Source organism: Triturus cristatus, chromosome 2_1 (assembly GCF_964204655.1).
Source record: "Triturus cristatus chromosome 2_1, aTriCri1.1, whole genome shotgun sequence".
NCBI lineage: Eukaryota > Metazoa > Chordata > Amphibia > Caudata > Salamandridae > Triturus > Triturus cristatus.
The window spans coordinates 848642602-848664039 of record NC_140581.1 but is presented as its reverse complement, the minus strand read 5'-3'; the positions used below and the strand labels follow the sequence as shown (position 1 = coordinate 848664039).

At 47.7% G+C, this 21438-nt stretch overlaps 1 protein-coding gene across 4 annotated transcripts in view; it reads right to left on the bottom strand.

Moving 5' to 3' along the window:
- RFX3 (regulatory factor X3) overlaps window positions 1-21438 on the bottom strand; it is a 690714-nt gene that overhangs the window by 25346 nt on the left and 643930 nt on the right. For all 4 annotated transcript variants that reach the window (XM_085632944.1, XM_085632947.1, XM_085632945.1 and 1 more), the window contains one exon: window positions 5444-5597. In XM_085632944.1, the coding sequence (XP_085489070.1) occupies window positions 5444-5597 (154 nt within the window). The remainder of the gene's footprint in view (window positions 1-5443; window positions 5598-21438) is intronic.

Here is a 21438-nt window from a genome sequence, read left to right as displayed (position 1 = left end):
TCCCCTGTAGTCTGTGAATTGGCCTGTTTACGGCATTAGAGACCACTAAGGAGTCTAGTGGTAACTGTCCTTTAATGAAGACTGGATCTGAGGGAGCAGGCTTATATTTTTTTATCAATTCTGGGGGTGAGAATGCGAGCACGCACTGGATCTTTAAAGATAGCATCGGCATGTCTCATCATACCTTTAAGCAGGGGTTGAGTATGGCTAGCCCTTTGTGTGCTACTGAGCGTTTCAAATAGGACATTTTCCTCAAGAGATTCCTTTTGTAACTGTACCCCATGAAATTCTGCAGCACTAGCAAGTAAATCTAGATATTCCACATTGTCGTCAAGAGGAGGAGGCTTTGCAGGGTAAAGATCTGGGTCGTTATCTGTAGGTGAATCCGTGTTATAACCCTTCCAAGAGTCTATTGGTAAAATATTGTCCCCTTCATCTCACTCATAATCATCATCAGGTTGTGGTGGTGGAGAGTGCTGCAAAGGTGGAGAAGTTGGTGTAGAGGAGCGTGGTGGAGGAGGGGGAGGGTTTGGTACCTACATTCTTCCTCTTCATAGGAATATGGTAAAGGGTGTCTTCTGACTCGTTTCTGAGGTGATTTAATAAGAACACATCCTGTATCTGGATTTATGTAAAGTTCCTTTTGTTTCGGGTCCGATTTGGGTGTTGGGGCATTGAAAATTGGATTCTGCAGCTTTGGAGGACCAGTTTTAGGTTTTGGCACCAAGGATTTCGGTGCCGGGGTAGAATGACTTTTCGGCCCGGAAGGTTTTGATGCCGAAGGAGGCTTTGTTTTTGGCGTCAATGATTTTGGCTCCAAAGTGGTTTTCGGCTTTGAGTCTGAAGGTTTCGGCTCGGTGCCAGACTTTGTCCGACTAGACCCCGAGCTGGAATGCTTAGTGACGTGTTTCGGTGCCGAGCCAGAAGGCGGGGCGTCAGAAACATCTTGTCGGTGCCGACCGTGGCCCAAAGGTGGGGGTGGGACCGAAGCCTTTTGTTTTGGCTGAGTTGGAGTTTGGGTCAAGGGGCGTTTTGTACTCACAGGACGTTGAACTTGTGGCAAGTCTTCTTCCATCTCGGAGTCCGATTGTGGAATGGAGGCAAGTGCTTCTTGTTCTTCCTCGGCCTCTTGTGCATCTAATTCATGCTTGGATCCTTGGCCGAAGATGTCCTGCGTGTATTTGATGTTTTGATACTGTATTTCGCAACGTCGAGCCCGACGATCACGGAGCGTTTTCTTCATTCGGAACGATCTGCACGTGTTGCAGTCCTGTTCGTTGTGCTCCGGAGACAAGCACTAGATGCACACTTAGTGTGAGTCGGAGCACGGATTCTTGGCATGGCACCAAGGGCAGAATTTAAATGGAGTCCGTTCCATCGACTACGAAGTGGACCGACGCGGTTAGGCCAGACGGCCTTCCCGATGAACTTCAATCGATACGCGGAGAAGTAAGATACACGTTCGAAGCAATACTGATGCGGGTAGAGTGGATTGCGCACCGAGGGGAACCCAAAGTAACGGTTTCGAAGACGATCGCAGCAATACCTGTCCGAACCCGATGGCAGAAAAAAACACTGGGACATCATACAAACTGAACCGGATTTGAAAACTTTATTTCCGCAACATCCAACCTTTGCGATGCAACAATCAAAGAACCTCAAAGAATTGCTGACTAAAGCAGCTAGAGATCCCATTAAAACATTTAAAGGCATGCAAAAATGCATGAACTGTGTGCACTGTAACAACGTGATGGTAGGAGACTGCTTCATCCATCCCAATAAAGGCCATAAAATCAAATTGAGACATCCCAGCAATTGTGATACATCTAATGTGATCTATGCACTAAAATGTCCCTGTAGCAAAATTTATGTGGGCAGGACAGAAAGAAAAGTAAAAGTACACATAGGAGAACATAAAAGCAACATTCGCACTAACAATGAAAAATCGACAGTAGCATCACATTGGATGGAAGCGAGACACAACATAGCACAACTACGCTTCACTATTTTGGAAGCACAAAAACCAACTAAAGACATGGATCCTTCTAAATCATTAGCACGATCAGAATTTTACTGGACTAAAAAATTACAATCCTTACAACCCCTGGGAATGAATGATCAAATTGAATTTAACTGCTTTTTGTAATGCGAAACGTCATCTGATGGTTCATTATTAGATGCTGTGTTTTTGGCTATATGTGATTGCAGATTCCCATTAATTTTCACTGCAGCACCATGTTTATACAATGCAAATATGTTGTTGATGTCAAAATGTTTTTTTTTGCTATTTTTTTCTTAGCACAGAGTCAAGCATTAATAATTTGTTATTATGCAATGCAGTGCCGGCTTGGACGGTTTTTGTTTATATTCTTTAGTTTTGTTCTACCTAGCAACGCGTCTATTTGGTTTTCTCGTGGACTCTTTTCATGTCTATAACTCTTTTTATGTCTATTGCTGTTACGTTCTTCACGTTCACCATCTTCACTTTCGAGTAAAATTTAAATAGGCACGTTTCATACGTCATTTACGCGTCTACGGAGCGGGAAGCCACGTATAACTAACCCGGTAAGCTTAGAACGAACGCTATGTTCGGCTGCAACAACCTTCTTAATTCTCCAACGTTTTAATAACGAGCACTTGTGGAATCTTTTCTTGTTCTATGCCCTACATAATTACAATATTCATTTTGCAGTATATTCCTCTTTTCTTTTCACTTAAACCTGGACGCGCGTTTTGTCGCCTGTCTTAACAGTTGAAGTTTCATCGGTTATGAGCATGCGGACAACTTTAAAGATTCAGACCTGATTTTTTCTATAACAGCGCTAACATTTTCACTAACTTCATTCACTGGTCACCAGCATGCAATTCATTTTTAGACACCACGTTCTTTCTTTTTCCCTCGTCCCCTTTTGAATGCGTTAATATAGCAGTTTGTTATTAGAACTTCACAAGGACTGTATGATGAAATGCTTCTGGTCTTTTACATTTACAGTATTGACATTTAAGACGCCTGATGAAGGGTCTTGACTGGACCCGAAATGCATTGGGTTTACAAACATTGACTATGTAATCGGATGATACATTTCCAGATTGCCAAGAATTTATTTTGCATGGAGTTAAATGCACCCATATTGGAATAAATCCATTGAAGACTACTGACTATTTGATTTAAGAGTTTTCTTATATAATGCTACAAGATTAATTGGAAGACAGCATTTTACTTGCTTACATAATAGTGCTCACGCCAGCAGAAGGAATTGTTCTTCTTGCACTTTCGTTTGGAAAAAAACTATTTAACAATAGAGTTGATGCCCATGCGCACTATCACTGAAAGGAGGAGTCACCTACCTCGTGACTGGAAAGACTTCTTCGAAGAACAACAACTTACAAACATCCGGACCCAACAATAGATGGCAGGAGTGTGCAAAGCATGTGATCTACAGCTCACATGCCTCATACGTTTCCCTTTTCTACTGACAATACCAGTAGTAAGCTGAACCTATATGTATTTATTTGGACTACCCCTTTAATACGACACAAGTCTCTGAACGTGTGTCTTGCTACATTCCTTTCACAATTCATTTGTATTTCTTTCAATGTGGTAGCTTAATGTACAATGCCAAACAATGTTGAGCTGATATTATTTTGTGCATGTGCCCCTGGAATTGAAATACTGAAATTAATTGGTCACTGTTGTAGTATCGAGGGTCGAGAATGTCTTCTTCAGTTGCTGTGACACTACCTATTTTTTTGCATGGTAAGGAACCTTAATCCTGTCATTACTGCCATTAAATCACTCATTTGTCCGTCACACATACAGAACGGTGTGACACTGCACTCACGTCAAATTCTGCTACGCTTCTGCCTCTCTCTAAGGGAAGCTGGTGGATCTTTAGCTCCACCCCGCCTTTGTTAGGTCTGTGTTCCACTTAGTATTTTTTAGTTGGACAGTGACATGTGTTTGCAACTGGGCTTTGTGGGTACTCTGGTCTTCCCTCTGTATAGGAGAGGGACCATGTGTCAGTGGGTTAGCTATTGCACTTGCTCTTTGATTTACTACATGCAGTCAAATTAAGCCTCAGTGTGGCTCTCATAGGGCCTGCTAGAATTTCCCATGCTAGCTATGATCCCTATATTATCGGCCTTGGTGACACTATTATTTTATCTATTCTTAGGATCTTAGGACTCTGTGTTTTTCTCCAAAGTAATGCCTCTCCAGGTCAGTGCACCAGTTAGCATCCATCTCTGCCGAGCTTGGGCCTTCTTATAGCATATAGTCTGGGCGGCATTTTAGAGTGAGTTTTTACGGGCACCCGACGTCTTGGTGTTGCAAAGGTATATCTTTATTCAAAATCACTTAGGGCACGATTCCGATGCGGTTGGGAATGGCTCCCACCGTCGGTCGGAGCAGTTCCGCCACATCGGCATTGCCCTTCCGGATTCCTTTCCAACCGACCCATTTTGATGGGGTTGTTCAGAAGGGAATCCAAATCGGTTTTCCGAATGGCCTCCGACGGGCTCAGAGAGCCCGTCTGCCATTCGGAAAGCCTGCAGTAATCCCTCGGCCGGCTTTTTCCGGCCAATGGATTACGATGGCAGTTTCCCACTGCCTTTCTGTGCCGGCCTTTCAGACACAGAAAGGCATTAGAAATCTGTGGATTTGGCGGCCTATGGTGCCCCCCTGTTGATCCCTGCCCCCGGTGGCAGGCACCTTGAGGTGCCTGCCACGCGGTGCAGGGATGAACTGCACCTTTGCTCTTTGCAATGAGAGCATGCATTCCGTTCGGAATGTTTGTTCCCATTGTACAAAATAGGATTGAGACCCAAAAGGACTGGAACCGATGACAGGAGGTCGTATCGGTTCCAGTTCCAAACAGATGTCGGACAGACTCCGGTCCATCAGACATCAGAATCAGGCCCTACGTAGTAAATGAGAGTGAATGTGATAAATGGCAAGTCAGTATTAGCAGGAAGAGGTTGATGGTTGTGGGTTAGAAGGACATTTTGCATACATTTCCACCGAAAACAGAATAGTTTTCACTTTGAGATTTTATTATAATTACTTTTATATAATTGTATTCAGGGCACCAAACTACTGCAGGCCCATGTAAGATGCTTTAGGGGCTACCACCGTTGCTGATTGGAGTCTTTTAATCCAGTTCATGCAATCAGAAATTAGGGGCACTTATGAATATATGGCGCTGGAGCCACAATTTAAAGAACAGAACATTTTAAGTGGCATTGAAGCATAAACTTTACCTTTCTGTAGGAGCTGCGAGGGCAGAGTTCCTTTGCAAATACTCATTGTAAGCCCACTGATTCCCAGAAGAAAATGTATTTTCTGCATTTATCTGGTAAATGCTTTGAGCTGCCCAGAGCCCAGTCGCATTTATACATCTTAGTGTTAGAGAAACCGGTAATAAGTTCAAGTGCATGTACTCACCTCTCCCATGACTGCAATAGGCGTCTCTCCGGTTGCCAGGGCAACTCGATGTTCAACTAAGTAAAACATGTACTCATCGTACAGCAGGCGGATTAGGTGGAAGGAGCCAAAGCTAGCTGCACTTCGTAAGGTTAAATCTCTAATCACCATGGAACTATGTAAAAAAGACAAATATTATTTCACATAATATAGTACAATATAGATTCACTTTTCAAAACTGATCACAGTATCCTAAGTTGTATGGTCTACATTTCAATCTGCTAGACACAGCATCTTCAGTGTTCATCTAATGATCTCTTCACTTTTGAGTACCATTGAACTGGGAAATTTGTAACACCTGTTATTTACAGCACCCAGAAGTGGCATAAATGAAGTATGCAGCACTATAGAAAAAACAAGTCAAATCTAATTTCCTCCAGGTGGTTCTAACCTCTAGAATGGAACATTGACATACACATTTTTAACAGTGTACATTTCTTAACATTTTATTGACCGTTACGTATTAAAGAGCATGGTTTCATATTTATTATAATAAATGAAAGCTGAAGTTAATTAATCTACAGTCGTAAAACTAATTGGAGATGTGTAGCAATCCTCCAGCACTGACAAGAAATGCAAGTATGTCAATCTGTAAACCGTTCAATAGCAGTTATACCCATTTTAGGTCTGGCGTTAGCCAAGACCTTTTGATTTCACCAAAATCATATGTATAACAAACTTACTTATTGGGGCTTTCAGTTAGCAGTCTTCTTCATTAGTCTGTTATTGTTTCATTCATATTTTTCTACCACCCTCCCCGTACAGCATACTGCTTGTGTTGCCCCACTTCAGCCATTGGCTAACTTCACTGAGTGTGATGGCTTCCTGCCCTTTCACAAGGAGCACAGCCACACAAAAAGTAGTACCCTTGAGTTCTTTTTACTTATGTACTAAAATACTTTTGCTTTTAGACAATGTTTCTCTTTTTTTAGATTGAGGATTTCACACCAGCTTCCCAGGCAATAACAATGTGCAAAAATAATGACAAAACAAAAGAAGCACTGACAATGCCAAAAGTCTGGCAGGCCAATGCCTGACCTATTGGCTTGATTAAAAGCTAGATTGGGGGTATCTCCAAACATGGTAGATAGCATGGAATAAAGTCATGAGGGAAATTTTGACAGATTCCCACTTGAAAACCATAGACGACGGTATTCATATTACTGAGTGTCAGAAGGCACATTTCCAAGGTAAAATTATTCCGTACATGATATCTGGCATGGAAGCTTGAAAGCTGGGGTAGAAACACTGCATCTCAAAGAGCACTGGAATGCCATGATATCAGTGTCCAAATCCTTACCCTATAAAGACTGTAACTATTGTGAAGCTAAAGAGGTTAATTGCACAAAAGGTAAAGTTAAGATCCTTATATTAACAGTGCCGTCTTAATGCATGGGCACGCTATGCAGTTGCCCGTGGTCCCCACAAGCATAGGGGCTCTGGGCAGGCCAGAATTTAACACAAATTTTTCGTTAAACATTTTTATTCCTGTGAGTGGTTGTGTAGGTAGGGCCCAGGGCACAGCTTTGCACGGGGGCCTATAATGACGTTAAGACAGCCTTGTATACTAAGTGTCCTGATTTAAGACTGAGGAATTGCTCTACACTGCATTAGTCTTTAAAGTATGATAGCCTTCGCAGGGCTATGAAAACCTTGATATAATTTGACAGCTGCAGTTATTAGAAGCCCCAGCCCCCTCCAGGCAAGAACAGAAAGTGATCTCCATACTTCTACGAGAAAAGATCTGTGAAACTGTCCATCGCATACCACAACACAAACCCAGACTTTGGCAGACGTGTGTTCACACATGATCGGACAGAACAAAAGGTCACTGTTGTGGGAGATGTTCTTGCTTTCCCTGTATTAATTTTCCAAGTGCAGCAGATACCACAACCTATGGAGCGGAGGGCTGTACAGCAACTAAATGGTCTCAGAATTTAAGATTTTTCATTTGTTGGTACTTAATCAGTGAGATTCTTAATGTACAAGAAAGATTTTACATTTTTGAGTGAGCTTAGGTCCGAAATCTCCATACCAAAAGCATTTTCCTAGACATGCTTTTGACAGAAAATGAGAGAAGAAATGTCCTGAGATTGATCTTAGAATCAGTGCGGTTGAAGATATGAATCATTTTGGAAATGACTAAGTGGCTAAGTTCAGTCAAAGCGATACCACCTCTCTTTTTGAGTATACCCTGCTACCAGATAATTTCTGTGTTAGTGTGTGGGCAGAGGGAGTGATAGGAGTCTAGGGTGAGGTTGCATGAGTATTCATATAGAACAAAATTGTTAATTGTCTGAGCAAGGGCCTGGGGTCAGTGTCAAAGACTCTTAGGAATTGTACCTCAGTACTGAGGATGGTGAGGAGCAGTGATACTCACTCAAGGTTTCGCTTCTTGCAAGTAATGGCCCTTCCCCACACTCAACAATGTTAATAAATACCATATTATACTCAGCACATCCGGATATATTTTACATTTATGCCATACCAATCAAAATAAATATGACCAAAATACACTTTATGTAAAGCAAATGTACTAATAAATACACATTCACAAATTTATTTTTACATTGCAAAATACAAATACCTTGTTATTACCACAGCAGAGTGTAAATTACATGAAAGAAATACTAATTGCTCTCCCACACAATCAATGTTGCAATAACTTGGCAGAGGAAAACAGCTCTGCTAATAGCCATGAGGCCTATTCAGTAATGTTTTATCTCAGTTATTGGGTGCCTTGTATTCTGTATATCAACAAGGGGGGGGACAAGTGGGCTTTTAGAAAGGTCCAACGTACATGCCCTAGACGATTATAAAAAAAGGAGGGTACGTTGTTCTTTTAATGGGTCTTCAACAAGATGAGAGAGCAAAGGAAACTAGTACTACAGAGGTAGTCCTATCAATGTAAAGGTGGGAGGGGGGTTCCTCCCTTCGGAACTAGGGCCCTCACACACCCAGCCAGCCAGGTATCATGCGGATCATTGGGCCTGCTCCTCGTCGGGTCGGCGCTGCAATACCCGACGGGCACCCAATGAGGGGCTCTTTGGCAGAGATCTTTTGTTCAATGCCATTTGGTGTCGTGGGGGTGCGGGGCCTTATAAGTGTAGATGTGGTGAGTAAGTGAGTGCAGTGATTAAAACAAGTAAGGGAGTCCAATAAGGAACCTTTATTCGGGCTGATTAAAAATAGAACAGAGTGGCGAATATATGACTATAATGAATCAAAATATTTACGCTCTACTCTTAGTTTGCAGGTCAACATGTTTCTTGCCTCATTAGTCAGGGAGATCAATGGCAATTCTTCAGGACCAATAAAACTGCATCTACACATCGTGGTAAGGCAGGAACACCTACCTACCACATAGTAAGGGTGCGGGAGAAGTGCCCACAGTGGTGGAGGACGACCGACTATTGTAAAATTCATGCCTCAGCAATTGCCGGCGCGTTAGGAACACCGATCATGTAGTGTCCTGGTTTGTGAGGGTTCCAAATGGCGAACCTACCCCGTTCCCGCCGGAACTGGATGGTCTGGCTAAATACCTTTATTCATAACTTCTACACATGAAAAACAGCATGGCATTAACCACATATAAATGTAGAAGGAGGACTATCATGACACACTCAATGTTTCGCCTCTCATGTGTCATGATATATATATATATATATATATATACATATATATATATATATTTTCACTGAAAGACTAAAGGTTAAAGTAATGTTATAGTTAGGAGAAAATTTAAGTGACAGCATAACATTTTAAACTAAAATAAAAAATACAGAACTTTACCAGTTATAGTGAACTCAATGAACCATAACACCTGCTCTGAGGTAACTATGACTTGCGCCCCGCGATACGGTTTTCTCACCAATAATTTAATTGCAAATGCTGCACTGATATTATGAATGATGTCATAGAAGATGTCATCAGTGATGTAATATGTGGGGCAATTAGCAGTGCCTTGCCAGGGTGCGGGTTATAGTTACCTTAGGGCTCATAAGAGTACCTCAAACCCAATAAAATAAAACATTCTGGTTGGCCTAGCTGGACATTTTTTCCCCTTGGGCCAACGTGGGAGCTAGCACTCTTAATGGCTGGCTGCAACATGAAGAAAAATATTGCGGTAGCCATGATAGGACTTTGGGACTTAGCCCCCTGTCCTGAGATTTTTTATAAAAAATAGAATGGGGCAGGGATATGAACAAAAAACTGCTGTCTGGTGTTTTATATTTTAGTCATCTGACCCCCCCCCCCCAGGTGGGCTAAGGCCCAAGGTTTTCATTTTTAAAAATTGGGAAGGAGGGCTTGAGAGAGGCCCTTCTCCCCAAGCCACTCCGGGCCCTGGGGAAACCATTCCTTGGGGTCAAATGCACATTAAAGAAGGGGGGGCCCCCACCTCAAGTCTCTATTGGGCCTCCGAGACCCCATACCACAGGGGCAATTCCGAAATATAGGTGAGGAGAGCATGCAACCCACACTTTGAGCCTCTTTTAGGCCCTCCAGGCTCTCATCCCCCTGGGTGGATTACTATTTTGAGGGGAGGGGGCATGCAGCCCCCCTCCCCAAGCCACTAATGGGCCCCAGGGACCCCATCTCCTGGGTCAATTTGTAAAACCAACAAAAAAAAGAGGAAGAGGGGAGTTCCTACCTATAATATAAAACTGGCAGCTCCCGCAAGGGAAGCGCTGCTTGGGCCATGAGTCCACAAATATAAAACACCAGAACAACCAAAAACATCTTTTAAAAAACATGAATAATAAATGAGCGGCAGAAGCCACTCATTTATTATTCACTGGTCTGTGAAAGAGCCCCCCATAATGCCATGTGAGGGCTATTTACATTTTATTATTTTACCTTGGTGGTGTCCCTACGAGGGGCACGGGCATCACCAAGTATTTGTTTAATGTTGGGGGGGCTACAAGAAGTGTAGCAGCCTCCCAGCAACATTTAAAAAAAAGTTAGCCTCTTGTGTCATTGAATCAATGACTCCAGGAGATCTAACCATATATTTTTTAAACCACTCCCAGCTGGAGCTTTATGCTCTTCAGTTGGAGTGCAAGACCCACTTGTGTTTGTTTTTATGATTGCATTTTATGTCTGAGAAACATTAAAAGAAAGACTCAGAGACATGTTGGTGCACAGCTAATTACCCCACATATTACATTACTCATGAAATGTTCTATAACATCATTGATAACACAACTGCAGCATTTGAAATTACATTATTGATGACAAAACCATTACATGGTGGGGGCACGAGTTATACTTACTAAAGGGCACGAGTTCAGCCACGTTTGTGCAGGTAAGAGCATTGGGGCGTGTGGGCAGGATTTCGACAGACGAGGAAAAATTAATTTTTTATTTCATTTTCCCTCATGGTCGTCTGCCGAATCACGCCTTAACCCAGCCCCAACGCCCCACTGCTCTTACCTGCACGGGCCACGGCTGCATGAGTTTTTGTTATTAGAGAGAACTATAATTAGTGAATTTCAGTGTTTTATTTAGTTTAAAACATTATATTGTCACTAAAAGTTTCAACTAACTATAATGACACTTAAACCTTTAAAACCAAATAAAAACTGCTTAAATGAATTATACAAAATGTCAGAAAGTGAAAACTTTACTCAGAAAGCGTGCTTTCTATTATTTGATGTAAATTCCTTCAGACATTTGAGAAATTTGCAATTGCACTCAGGTTGGGCTTGAAGAGGTTAAAATGTTAGGTATATCTGGACAGTTGGTCTGACGATACAGAAAAATACAGCCCTCTCATTTGCTGAGGAAGCTTTTTCTCCCGTCAGTCCTTTCAGTACTGAGTGCCAAACGATCTAGAAGGCTGGCCACAACCCAGAGGTAAATGATTCTGCCGCCATTACAAGACTCAGCAATTCGAGTTTAAAAAAAAAATTGCATAAGGGGGAAGGGTAAGGGCACTCTGACCACCGGCCACTTGTAGGGGAACCCAGAGGAACCCCCATAGGAAGATGGCAGTTTATGTGATATATCAATAAGTTGATATAACATGTAAAGAGTCCAGTGGTTCACTTATGAGTGGACAGGGGCTTACTACGCAATCCCATAGTGCTCCATGAGGGGGTAGCCTCAGGCTTAACACAGAGGAGTGCAAGACATTTGCAAATACAAACAATGATTAATAAATTACAACACGACTCAAGAACGAGACCCACACCAATTTATATTAGCAAGTATCTTTATATATGTTGAGTCCTCATTGAAAAATCGTTCAGGTAAGTATGTTTTTAAATATAAATTCTTTTCACTTTAAAAGGTGGACACAGTGCAATTTCTGAGTTTTGCAATGTTATCTATGGAAGGAAGAACAAGTTCTGCAAACAGGTACAGTACATCGACTTATAAGACCAATTCTCGAGGAGTTAAGGTGAGTGGTAGGCAAGGTCCAAGGCAGCACCAACAGTACACCACCAGTGGCATGACTGCAGCCGGGTGCAGGGAGCAAATCAGCATTGGGAGCCTAATGCGTTTCAATGGGGAACGGTCACTGTGAAAAGATGCTGCAGGCTCTGGCTAGGAAGCCAGTCGGGTGAACCAACAGAGGGGTTCAAGGCTTGCACTGCTCGGGGATGTAGGGACACCTGGGGTCCGCTTCTCCATGGCCTAGGGCGCCAGATGCAGAGGTGTCTTTAAGCACCAAGTTTCGCTTACTGGGACCAGTCACGGGCGAGGAGGCCTGCGTGCAGAGGCTGCAGGCGACGTCTGGGATGCCACAAGGGGTGAAACCACAATAGACTCGAGCACTGGGGGACTGGGGAACCTTTTTTGGCTCCAGTGACCCTCCACAACTCGGGCCAGAAGTGATGGTGCAGTGGTGGCTTCAGGTGTCGGGCCTTGGCTGTCCCAGAGGCCTCAGAGACTTCTCTGTTGGAGTCTCTGCGGGAGGCAGGGAACAGTTCCGCTGTTCTTCGGGAGGTCTTGGTCTTTATTGAAGGCAGGCAGCCCTTTTTGGAGGCACACAGCTGCAGGCTGAGCCATTTTTGGTGCAGGCTCGACAGAGAACAGTAGATAGGACAACAGGGCTGGGGATAAGCAAGGTGCTCTCTTCACACGTCTGCTGCTCTTCGTGTCCTTCTTCGTAGGTCATCAGGACCTGCTTCTCTGGTGCCAGGGACTCCCCTAAGTACTGAATTGAGGGGTGTTAGGGGAGTGTAGGGTTGTAGCCAATGGGCTACTGACCCTTGGGGTCACTAGGCCCCCTATACGGCTACTTCCTATGGGAAGTGGGCATAACCCGGTCCCAGAATTCCTAAGTATGCCATCACAAAGATGGCTACTTCTGAAAAATTGTATCCAGTTCACAGAGCCTACCTTAGAGGTGCTACTATGTTATGTTAAAAAAATATATAAAGCGCACGTACACCCAACGGTTTCATGGCGCTATAGGAAAAGGAGCAACAGTGTACAGGACCAGATGTTATGGGTAGGCCTGAGTGAAAAGGAGGGTTTTGAGAAGAGTTCTGAAGCGAGGAAGAGAAGTTTCAAGTCTGAGCTCCAGAGGGAGGGAATTCCATATCTGGGGAGCAAGAAATGAGAAGCTTAGACCACCGTGTTTTTTACCGCTTGTAAGGAGGAACGACAAGAAAGTTAGAGTGGGAAGAGCGAAGAACACGGGAAGGAGTGTAACGAAGAACCAAAGAGGAGATAAAAGCCTGCCACACCTACCTGACTAGCTAATGTTCCCGCCAAGGGGGCTCTGGACCAGAGGGAGGTCTTCCTCTCCTTTGAGGGAAGCCAGATTTCCATTCCAAAGGCAGCAGCTTCTTTGAAACTCAATGGCCCAAGGTTATCCTGTGGGTGGAAGTGTTAGACCCGCTTCCTGGACAGACTTTTGTTCTGGGTCACCTGAGAGCAAAGACTTGAACCCTAAGAGGTCAGAACAGCGTCTCAGGTGGCAGGCTGTCTGTTGGACCTGTCAGCCCTAGGGTGGTCTCCCCTTCTATTTTTGTATCGTGCCTCATTTTTTCCACCCTCATTATTATGTTGGACTAGGTCTCCTGGGCGCCTTTTCATTGCCAATCAGTGTTAAGGTGCAGGTGCTCCCTTCTCCCAAGATGGCTGCCACAGGCCCCTGCTACTGCAGAGTGGTCTTTCATAGTAGCACCCTAGCTGCCAGGAGCTGGCTGGAACCCCACAACAATGTTGCGACTCCAGCCCGCCTTTTTGCCCCATAGGTAGAGTGGGGAAGCTCCTGGAATGTGCTGGAACCTTCTAGAAGGGAGGTGTGGTTTTTCTTTTGCCGCCTTGGCCAGAGGTCACCTGACCTAGGGCTACTTAAGTGAGGGAGGGAACTTTTTGTGGTGAGTTGGCCAGTGGGGTGAAGCAGAGCTGGAAGAATCCACCAGGAGTGTAGGCGGTAGGGCCTAGGCAGGGACTTATGCCTCTGAGAGTGACAGGATTTAGGTGCTGCCTCTTAAGTGAGTGAGGGACCCTGTGAAACCCACTGATCTTGCCCAGCAGTAGGAGGACCCAGAGAACCTCTGCCCAGCCTGACTAGGAAGGACCTAGTCGCCTTCTCCATCCCTACCCCCCTGTAACAGAACCCCTTTAAGGGCGCCAGATACATCTGCGCCAACAAGACTTCATCTAACATCTGAGAACAGAGACTTATATGCCAAGCACTGAGACTGCGTGTCCAGATTGAACTCTCAAACTTATATGCCAAGCACTGAGACTGCGTGTCCAGATTGAACTCTCAAACTTATATGCCAAGCACTGAGACTGCGTGTCCAGATTGAACTCTAAAACTTATATGCCAAGCACTGAGACTGCGTGTCCAGACTGACCCCTGAAGCCGTATGCAAAGCAGATTGAAGAGCCACCGGGGATCGACCAGGTATTAGCGCTGTGACCCCTGCGCTCCCTGACCTGGCCTGGGACCCCCGGCAGCGTGCTCCGCTGAGCGCGGAACCCCCATCCTTAACTTGAGCACCCCCCTGTGACGTGGAAGCCAGCGCGCTCACCGCTGCGGCCCGGAGGCCGGAAGAAGTGCCCTGCAGAGTCGCGAGGCCCGTGAGAAGCCCGGGGCCCCGCCGCTGCCGTCGCAGCTGTGTGAGAAGGTGCGCAAGGCCTGGGGCCGAGTTTCCCCATCGTCGCTGGAGCGGACGCCGTCTGACGCCGAGAACGAGGTAAGCCCGGAGGCTGGGATTGCCCCTGGTGCGCCCCCTACTGGTTGGGAACCGCACCGCACCCTCAGCCCGGGTCCCCTCTCCGTGGGAGTTCCCCCCTGCCATCGCGACGGAGAGACCCCGCCGAGGGATCCTCTCCTAGTGCCCCCGTGACTGCTCTGAAGCGCGGTGCCCTACGAACTGCACCGGAGACGAGAGACTCGCTCCTCCCGTCCCGGGCGCTCCCCGCTAAAAGCTCCGTGAGGCGCATTGACTGTCCTACCCCGTATTGAAGTGCTCAATGTCAATAATTACAAGCAGCGCTCTGTTATTCCTGTGCCGGATTGAAGTGTTCAATGTCAATAATTACGAGTAGCGCTCTGTTATTCCTGTGCCAGATTGAAGTGCTAAATGTCAATAATTACCAGTAGCGCTCTGTTATTCCTGTGCCGGATTGAAGTGCTCAATGCCAATAATTACGAGTAGCGCTCTGTTATTCCTGTGCCGGATTGAAGTGCTAAATGTCAGTAATTACGGGTAGCGCTCTGTTATTCATGCGCCATATTGAAGTGCTACATGCTAGTGATTACGAGTAGCGCTCTGTTATTCATGTGCCATATTGAGGTGCTACATGCTAGTGATTACGAGTAGCGCTCTGTTATTCATGTGCCATATTGAAGTGCTACGTGTTAGTGATTACGAGTAGCGCTCTGTTATTCATGTTCCATATTGAAGTACTACGTGCTATTGATTACGAGTAGCGCGCTGTTATTCACGCCCATGTTGAAGTGCTATGTGCTATTGATTACGAGTAGCGCGCTGTTATTCATGTTCCATAATGAAATGCTAAATGACATCTATTATGAGTAGCTCTCTGTGCTAGATGCCCCGTTCTGAGGTCGTCACCAGTTAGCGTGCATAGCGCCATAATCACCCCCCTAAGGCGCTACAGGAAAGTGAAGTGCGCGTGTACCTCTAGGTGAAGGGTAGTTGTACCTCAGGCAGTACTGATATGTTACGAATGTCATTTATGGTATTACCAGCTTATGAAATGTACTGCTACCTCATGAACTGCATCTAACGTGATCTGCTTGGATAAACTTGAGTATTTACTTAACTCCTACCGTGTGGCGTCACTTATTGTGTGTGTTCCTTGTCCCATGTGAGGTGCGTGTTGTATGGTTGCTTTACACACAGACCTTTGGTGGCCCGACCGCTCGTGTCACGTTACCGCCCCATAGGGCCTGGAGACCCCAGGTCCCACATTGTTGGCGAGCGGTGGGATCCTTAGGACCTGTGACCATACAGCACCCTTCTGTGAGGCGAAGGGCGCCACAATTAAACACCTATTTGTTCCAGAGCTTGTAAACCATTGATTGCTGCATTGTTATTTCCACTGTCCAGGTTGAGAGTACAAGAAGCCTGGTTAGCTGAGAACTGTTGCCTATCCCCTAGGAATTTTTCTCTTTAGTGTCTAGGTCCCCACCTGCCAGAATGGAATTCCGGTTAGCTGGCCTCGAGGGGTACTCAGTGAAGCAACTAAGGGAGTTCGGGCAGGGGATGGAGGTGCCTGGGGTACGGAGGGCCAAAGGACCGGAACTCCGCACCGCCATTAGGGCATGGGTAGAGGCCCACCCAGAAGGGAACGAGGATGAGGGACAGGAGGCGCCAGATGCACCTCAGGAGGAGAGTGCCCAGGAAGTACTAGACATCTTAAATGTAGATATGTCGGAAAATGTGCCCCCAGGGAGACGTTCTGGGGCCAGTAGTAGGACAGGGTCTAGTAGGAGCGCGTCTCCAAAGGAGTATGAGGACAGAAGGGAAGAGAGGCAGTTAAAGTGAGAGCTAGCCAAATTGGAACAGGAAAGGGAAAACAAGAGATGGGCAATGGAGGAGAAGAAGCTTGCGCACGAGCTTCAGCTAAAAGAGCTGGAGTTACGCGCCCTCCAATTGAACGCGTCCAATAAGGACAATGGTGGCAGCAAACCTAAGGGACCTCAAGAATCAAAGTTCTAGCTACCTAAAGAGGTAATTGCCAATTACACAGTGGGGGACGACATCATGAAATGGTTGGAGGCATACGAGGTAGCCTTGACGGCCCATGGGGTACCCGAGAGTAATTGGGGAGGTGGTTTATACCGGTATATACCTCCCAATGTTAGGGACACCCTGCTATATTTGGCCAAGGCGGATCAGGTAAGGTATGCCCCCATGAAGGAGGCCTTGTTAAAAAAGTTTGGTCTCAACCCCGAGAGGTACAGGCAAAAGTTTCGTGGCAGCCATAAGCTGTCCACCCAGACATGGGTAGATTTTTTTGATTATGCGAGGAAGGCACTGGATGGTTGGGTGCGTGGCAGCGAGGTGCAGGACTACCAAGGGTTGTACGATCTTTTTTTAAGGGAGCACCTCTTGGATAAGAGCTTTCCGGAGCTGCGCCAACATCTGGTGGACCGCAAGTTGATGGATCCCCGTGAGCTTGCGGAGGAGGCAGATATTTGGGTGAGCACCCGGGTGTCTCACAAGGGCCCCGGGGGAGATGGCTTGAAAGGTGGACAGGGTTTCCCCCAGAAGAAAGAGGAGGGAGATAAAAAGGTGGAGTTCTCGAAAGGTCCCCAAAATAAGTTTGGGAAGGGAGTAGGAACCCCACCCCCGTCCAATTCCACAAGACCCACTTACCCTGACAGGAGTCAGCAGCCTAGGATTGTGCGGTGCTACGAGTGTGGGGAGATTGGACACTACAGGGGAGATCCCAAGTGTCGCAAGCGACCACCAGCCCCAACGGGGCTGGTGGTCCCGGGGTGAGTAGTATAGCGCTTGGGGTGGAGCTGCCCTTAGATAGGGAAGGGGAGTGGACAGGCCTGACGCTGGTTTCACTCGGGGATAGAGAGGTGGTCCCCGTAGTGTCCCTGCCCCCGAACACTGCTAAATATCAGCAGAGGGTGAGAATTAATGGGAAGGAGGTGGAAGCTCTGAGGGACACAGGGGCCAGCATGACCACTGTCGTGCGGCGGCTGGTGTCCCCAGACCAAGTAGTCCCCGAGGAGTTCCATCCGGCCGTATTGGCTGACGGCAGTATGAGTCACTATCCAGTGGCTCGTGTTCCATTTGAGTGGGGAGGAGTCAGAGGCCTGCTGAGAGTTGCTGTGAGCCCTGCCTTGCCTGTGGGGTGTTTGCTAGGGAACGACCTGGAGCACACCAAGTGGAAAGACATCGAATTTCACGCTCACACCGAGATGCTGGGATTACCAGGGTGGACTTGCGTCAGCACGCGGTCCATGGCTGCCCGGCATGGAACTCACCCTGGGTTGGAGCCTGGAATCATGGCCCAACCCAAAGCCAAACATGGAAAGAAGAAGGTGGTAGAGGACATGCCCCGTGAGATGGATGGGGAGGCCGCAGAGGTGCCCCCGGAGTCCGCGGAGGTAGATGTCGTTCCTGTGGAGGACTTGCCGACCCTTGCTGACTGGCATGTGGAAGGAGGGCCTACCCGGGAAGAATTTTGTCAGGCACAAAGCGTGTGCCCCACGCTTGAAGGCATGCGGTGGCAGGCCGAAGCCCAAGTGGCCAGTCAGAAACTGGGAGGTTATCACGTGTATTGGGAGGATGGTCTCCTATACAGTGAGCCCAGGGTGCTGGTACATGGATCTTCGAGGGCCATAGTGGTCCCCCAATGTTACCGGGCCTTTCTGCTGGAGTTAGCGCACAAGATACCCTTAGCCGGACACCTGGGTCAGGACAAAACCTTTGCACGGTTGGTCCCCCATTTTTATTGGCCCAGGATGAGGATTGCATCAGAAACCTTTTGCAAGACCTGCAAGTCTTGTCAGGCCAGTGGCAAGACTGGGACGAAGTTGAAGGTCCCGTTGGAACCGCTCCCCGTGGTCGGGACCCCTTTTGAGAGGGTCGGTATCGATATTGTTGGGACATTGGACCCTCCGACCGCAGCGGGACACCGGTTCATCTTGGTTTTGGTGGACCACGCCACAAGGTACCCAGAGGCTATTCCTCTGAGGACCATCACTGCACCGGTGGTGGCGCGGGCACTGTTGGGGATTTTTACCTGGGTGGGATTCCCCAAGGTCGTGGTGTCGGACAGGGGCACCAATTTTATGTCGGCCTACATGCAGGCCATGTGGAAGGAGTGTGGGGTGACCTACCGGTTCTCCACTCCTTACCATCCCCAGACTAACGGACTTGTAGAGCGCTTCAATAAGACATTGAAGGGGATGATCCAAAGCCTTCCAGAGGGCTTGAGGAAATGGGACGTCCTCCTCCCCTGCTTGTTATTCTCCTATCGGGAGGTACCGCAGAAGGGAGTCGGGTTCAGCCCGTTTGAATTGCTCTATGGCCATCCCGTTAGGGGTCCCCTCAGTTTAGTGAAAGAGGGGTGGGAGAAGACTTCACAGAAGCTTCCCCGTGACATTGTCAGCTACATGCTGGCGTTCCGCAGCCAGATGGCCAAGCTGTGGAAGGCAGCCACAAAGAACCTGGAGGCTAGCCAGACCGTGATGAAGGAGTGGTATGACCGCAACGCTCGGACGGTCGAGTTAGACGTTGGACAGAAGGTGTGGGTTATGGAACCTGGGGAGCTTTGTGCCCTCCAGGACCGGTGGACTGGCCCGTTCGACATTGTGGAGCGGCGAGGCCAGACCACGTATGTTGTAGATGTGAAAACCCCCCGTCAGCCCCTCAGGTTCGGTGGAAGGTGTAGTCCTCTCCCCATCCTTGACCCCAGAGCAACAGAGGGACTGTCGCCATGTCCTGGGACAGTTCGCCTCGTTGTTCTCCCTCACGCCTGGAATCACTCATTTGTGTACCCATGATGTGGACACAGGGGACAGCCCCCCGGTGAAGAACAAGTCTTACCGGCTCTCTGACCGAGTGAAGGATAGCATCCAGCGTGAGGTGGCAAAGATGCTGGCGCTGGGGGTGATAGAACCTTCCAGCAGCCCGTGGACTAGTCCAGTGGTGTTGGTGCCGAAAGCGGCCCCACCGGGTACGACACCGGAGCTTCGGTTCTGTGTGGACTACCGGTGGTTGAACTCTGTCACGAAGACAGATGCTCACCCCATCCCACGTGCAGACGAGCTGGTGGACCGGCTGGGAGCAGCCCGGTACCTCAGCACCATTGATCTGACATCCGGATATTGGCAGATTGCCATGGCCGATGGAGCACGGGAGAAGACAGTGTTCTCCACCCCCGAGGGCCACTAACAGTTTCGAGTGATGCCCTTTGGGCTTAAAAATGCTCCGGCCACATTCCGGCGGTTAGTGAATCAGGTACTATCTGGCCTGGAGTCCTTCTCAGCGGCCTACCTGGATGACATAGCTGTCTTCAGTGGCACCTGGGAGGACCATCTGCAACACCTCCAGGAGGTATTGCAGGCGCTGCAACGCGCTGGCTTAACAAATAAAGCCAGCAAGTGTCAGATTGGACAGGGATCTGTCGTGTACCTGGGACACCTGGTGGGCAGAGGTAAGGTGCAACCCCTCCAGGCCAAAATAGAGACCATCTTGGCTTGGGAGCCCCCCAAGACCCAAACAGAGGTCCGAGCTTTTCTCGGCCTCACTGGGTATTACCGCCGGTTCGTCAAGGGATATGGTACCATCGTAGCCCCCTTGACGGAATTGACCTCAAAGAAGCAACCTCGCAAGGTCATATGGACAGCTGCATGCCAAGAAGCCTTTGACACGCTGAAACAGGCGATGTGTACCGCTCCAGTACTAGCAACACCAGATTTCAGCAAGGAATTTATTGTACAGACAGATGCCTCAGAGCACGGCATAGGTGCGGTGCTCTCACAATTCAATGCCGAGGGCCAAGATCAACCAGTGGCCTTCATATCCAGAAGACTCCTCCCTCGGGAACGGCGATGGAGCACCATTGAGAGAGAAGCCTTCGCGGTGGTCTGGGCACTGAAGGAGTTGAGGCCATACCTCTTTGGAACTCACTTCCTTATTCAGACCGACCACCGGCCCCTTCGCTGGCTCATGCAGATGAGAGGCGAAAACCCCAAGTTGTTGAGGTGGTCCATTTCCCTACAGGGGATGGACTTTCGGGTGGAACATCGGCCCGGAGTTGACCACGCCAATGCTGACGGTCTCTCCAGGTTTTTCCGCCTTAGTGATGAGAACTCCCTAGAGGTTGGGTAGCTCTCCCCTCTTTCGAATGGGGGGGGACGCATGTTGGACCTGTCAGCCCTAGGGTGGTCTCCCCTTCTATTTTTGTATCGTGCCTCATTTTTTCCACCCTCATTTTTATGTTGGACTAGGTCTCCGGGCGCCTTTTCATTGCCAATCAGTGTTAAGGTGCAGGTGCTCCCTTCTCCCAAGATGGCTGCCACAGGCCCCTGCTACTGCAGAGTGGTCTTTCATAGTAGCACCCTAGCTGCCAGGAGCTGGCTGGAACCCCACAACAATGTTGCGACTCCAGCCCGTCTTTTTGTCCCATAGGTAGAGTGGGGAAGCTCCTGGAATGTGCTGGAACCTTCTAGAAGGGAGGTGTGGTTTTTCTTTTGCCGCCTTGGCCAGAGGTCACCTGACCTAGGGCTACTTAAGTGAGGGAGGGAACTTTTTGTGGTGAGTTGGCCAGTGGGGTGAAGCAGAGCTGGAAGAATCCACCAGGAGTGTAGGCGGTAGGGCCTAGCCAGGGACTTATGCCTCTGAGAGTGACAGGATTTAGGTGCTGCCTCTTAAGTGAGTGAGGGACCCTGTGTAACCCACTGATCTTGCCCAGCAGTAGGAGGACCCAGAGAACCTCTGCCCAGCCTGACTAGGAAGGACCTAGTCGCCTTCTCCATCCCTACCCCCCTG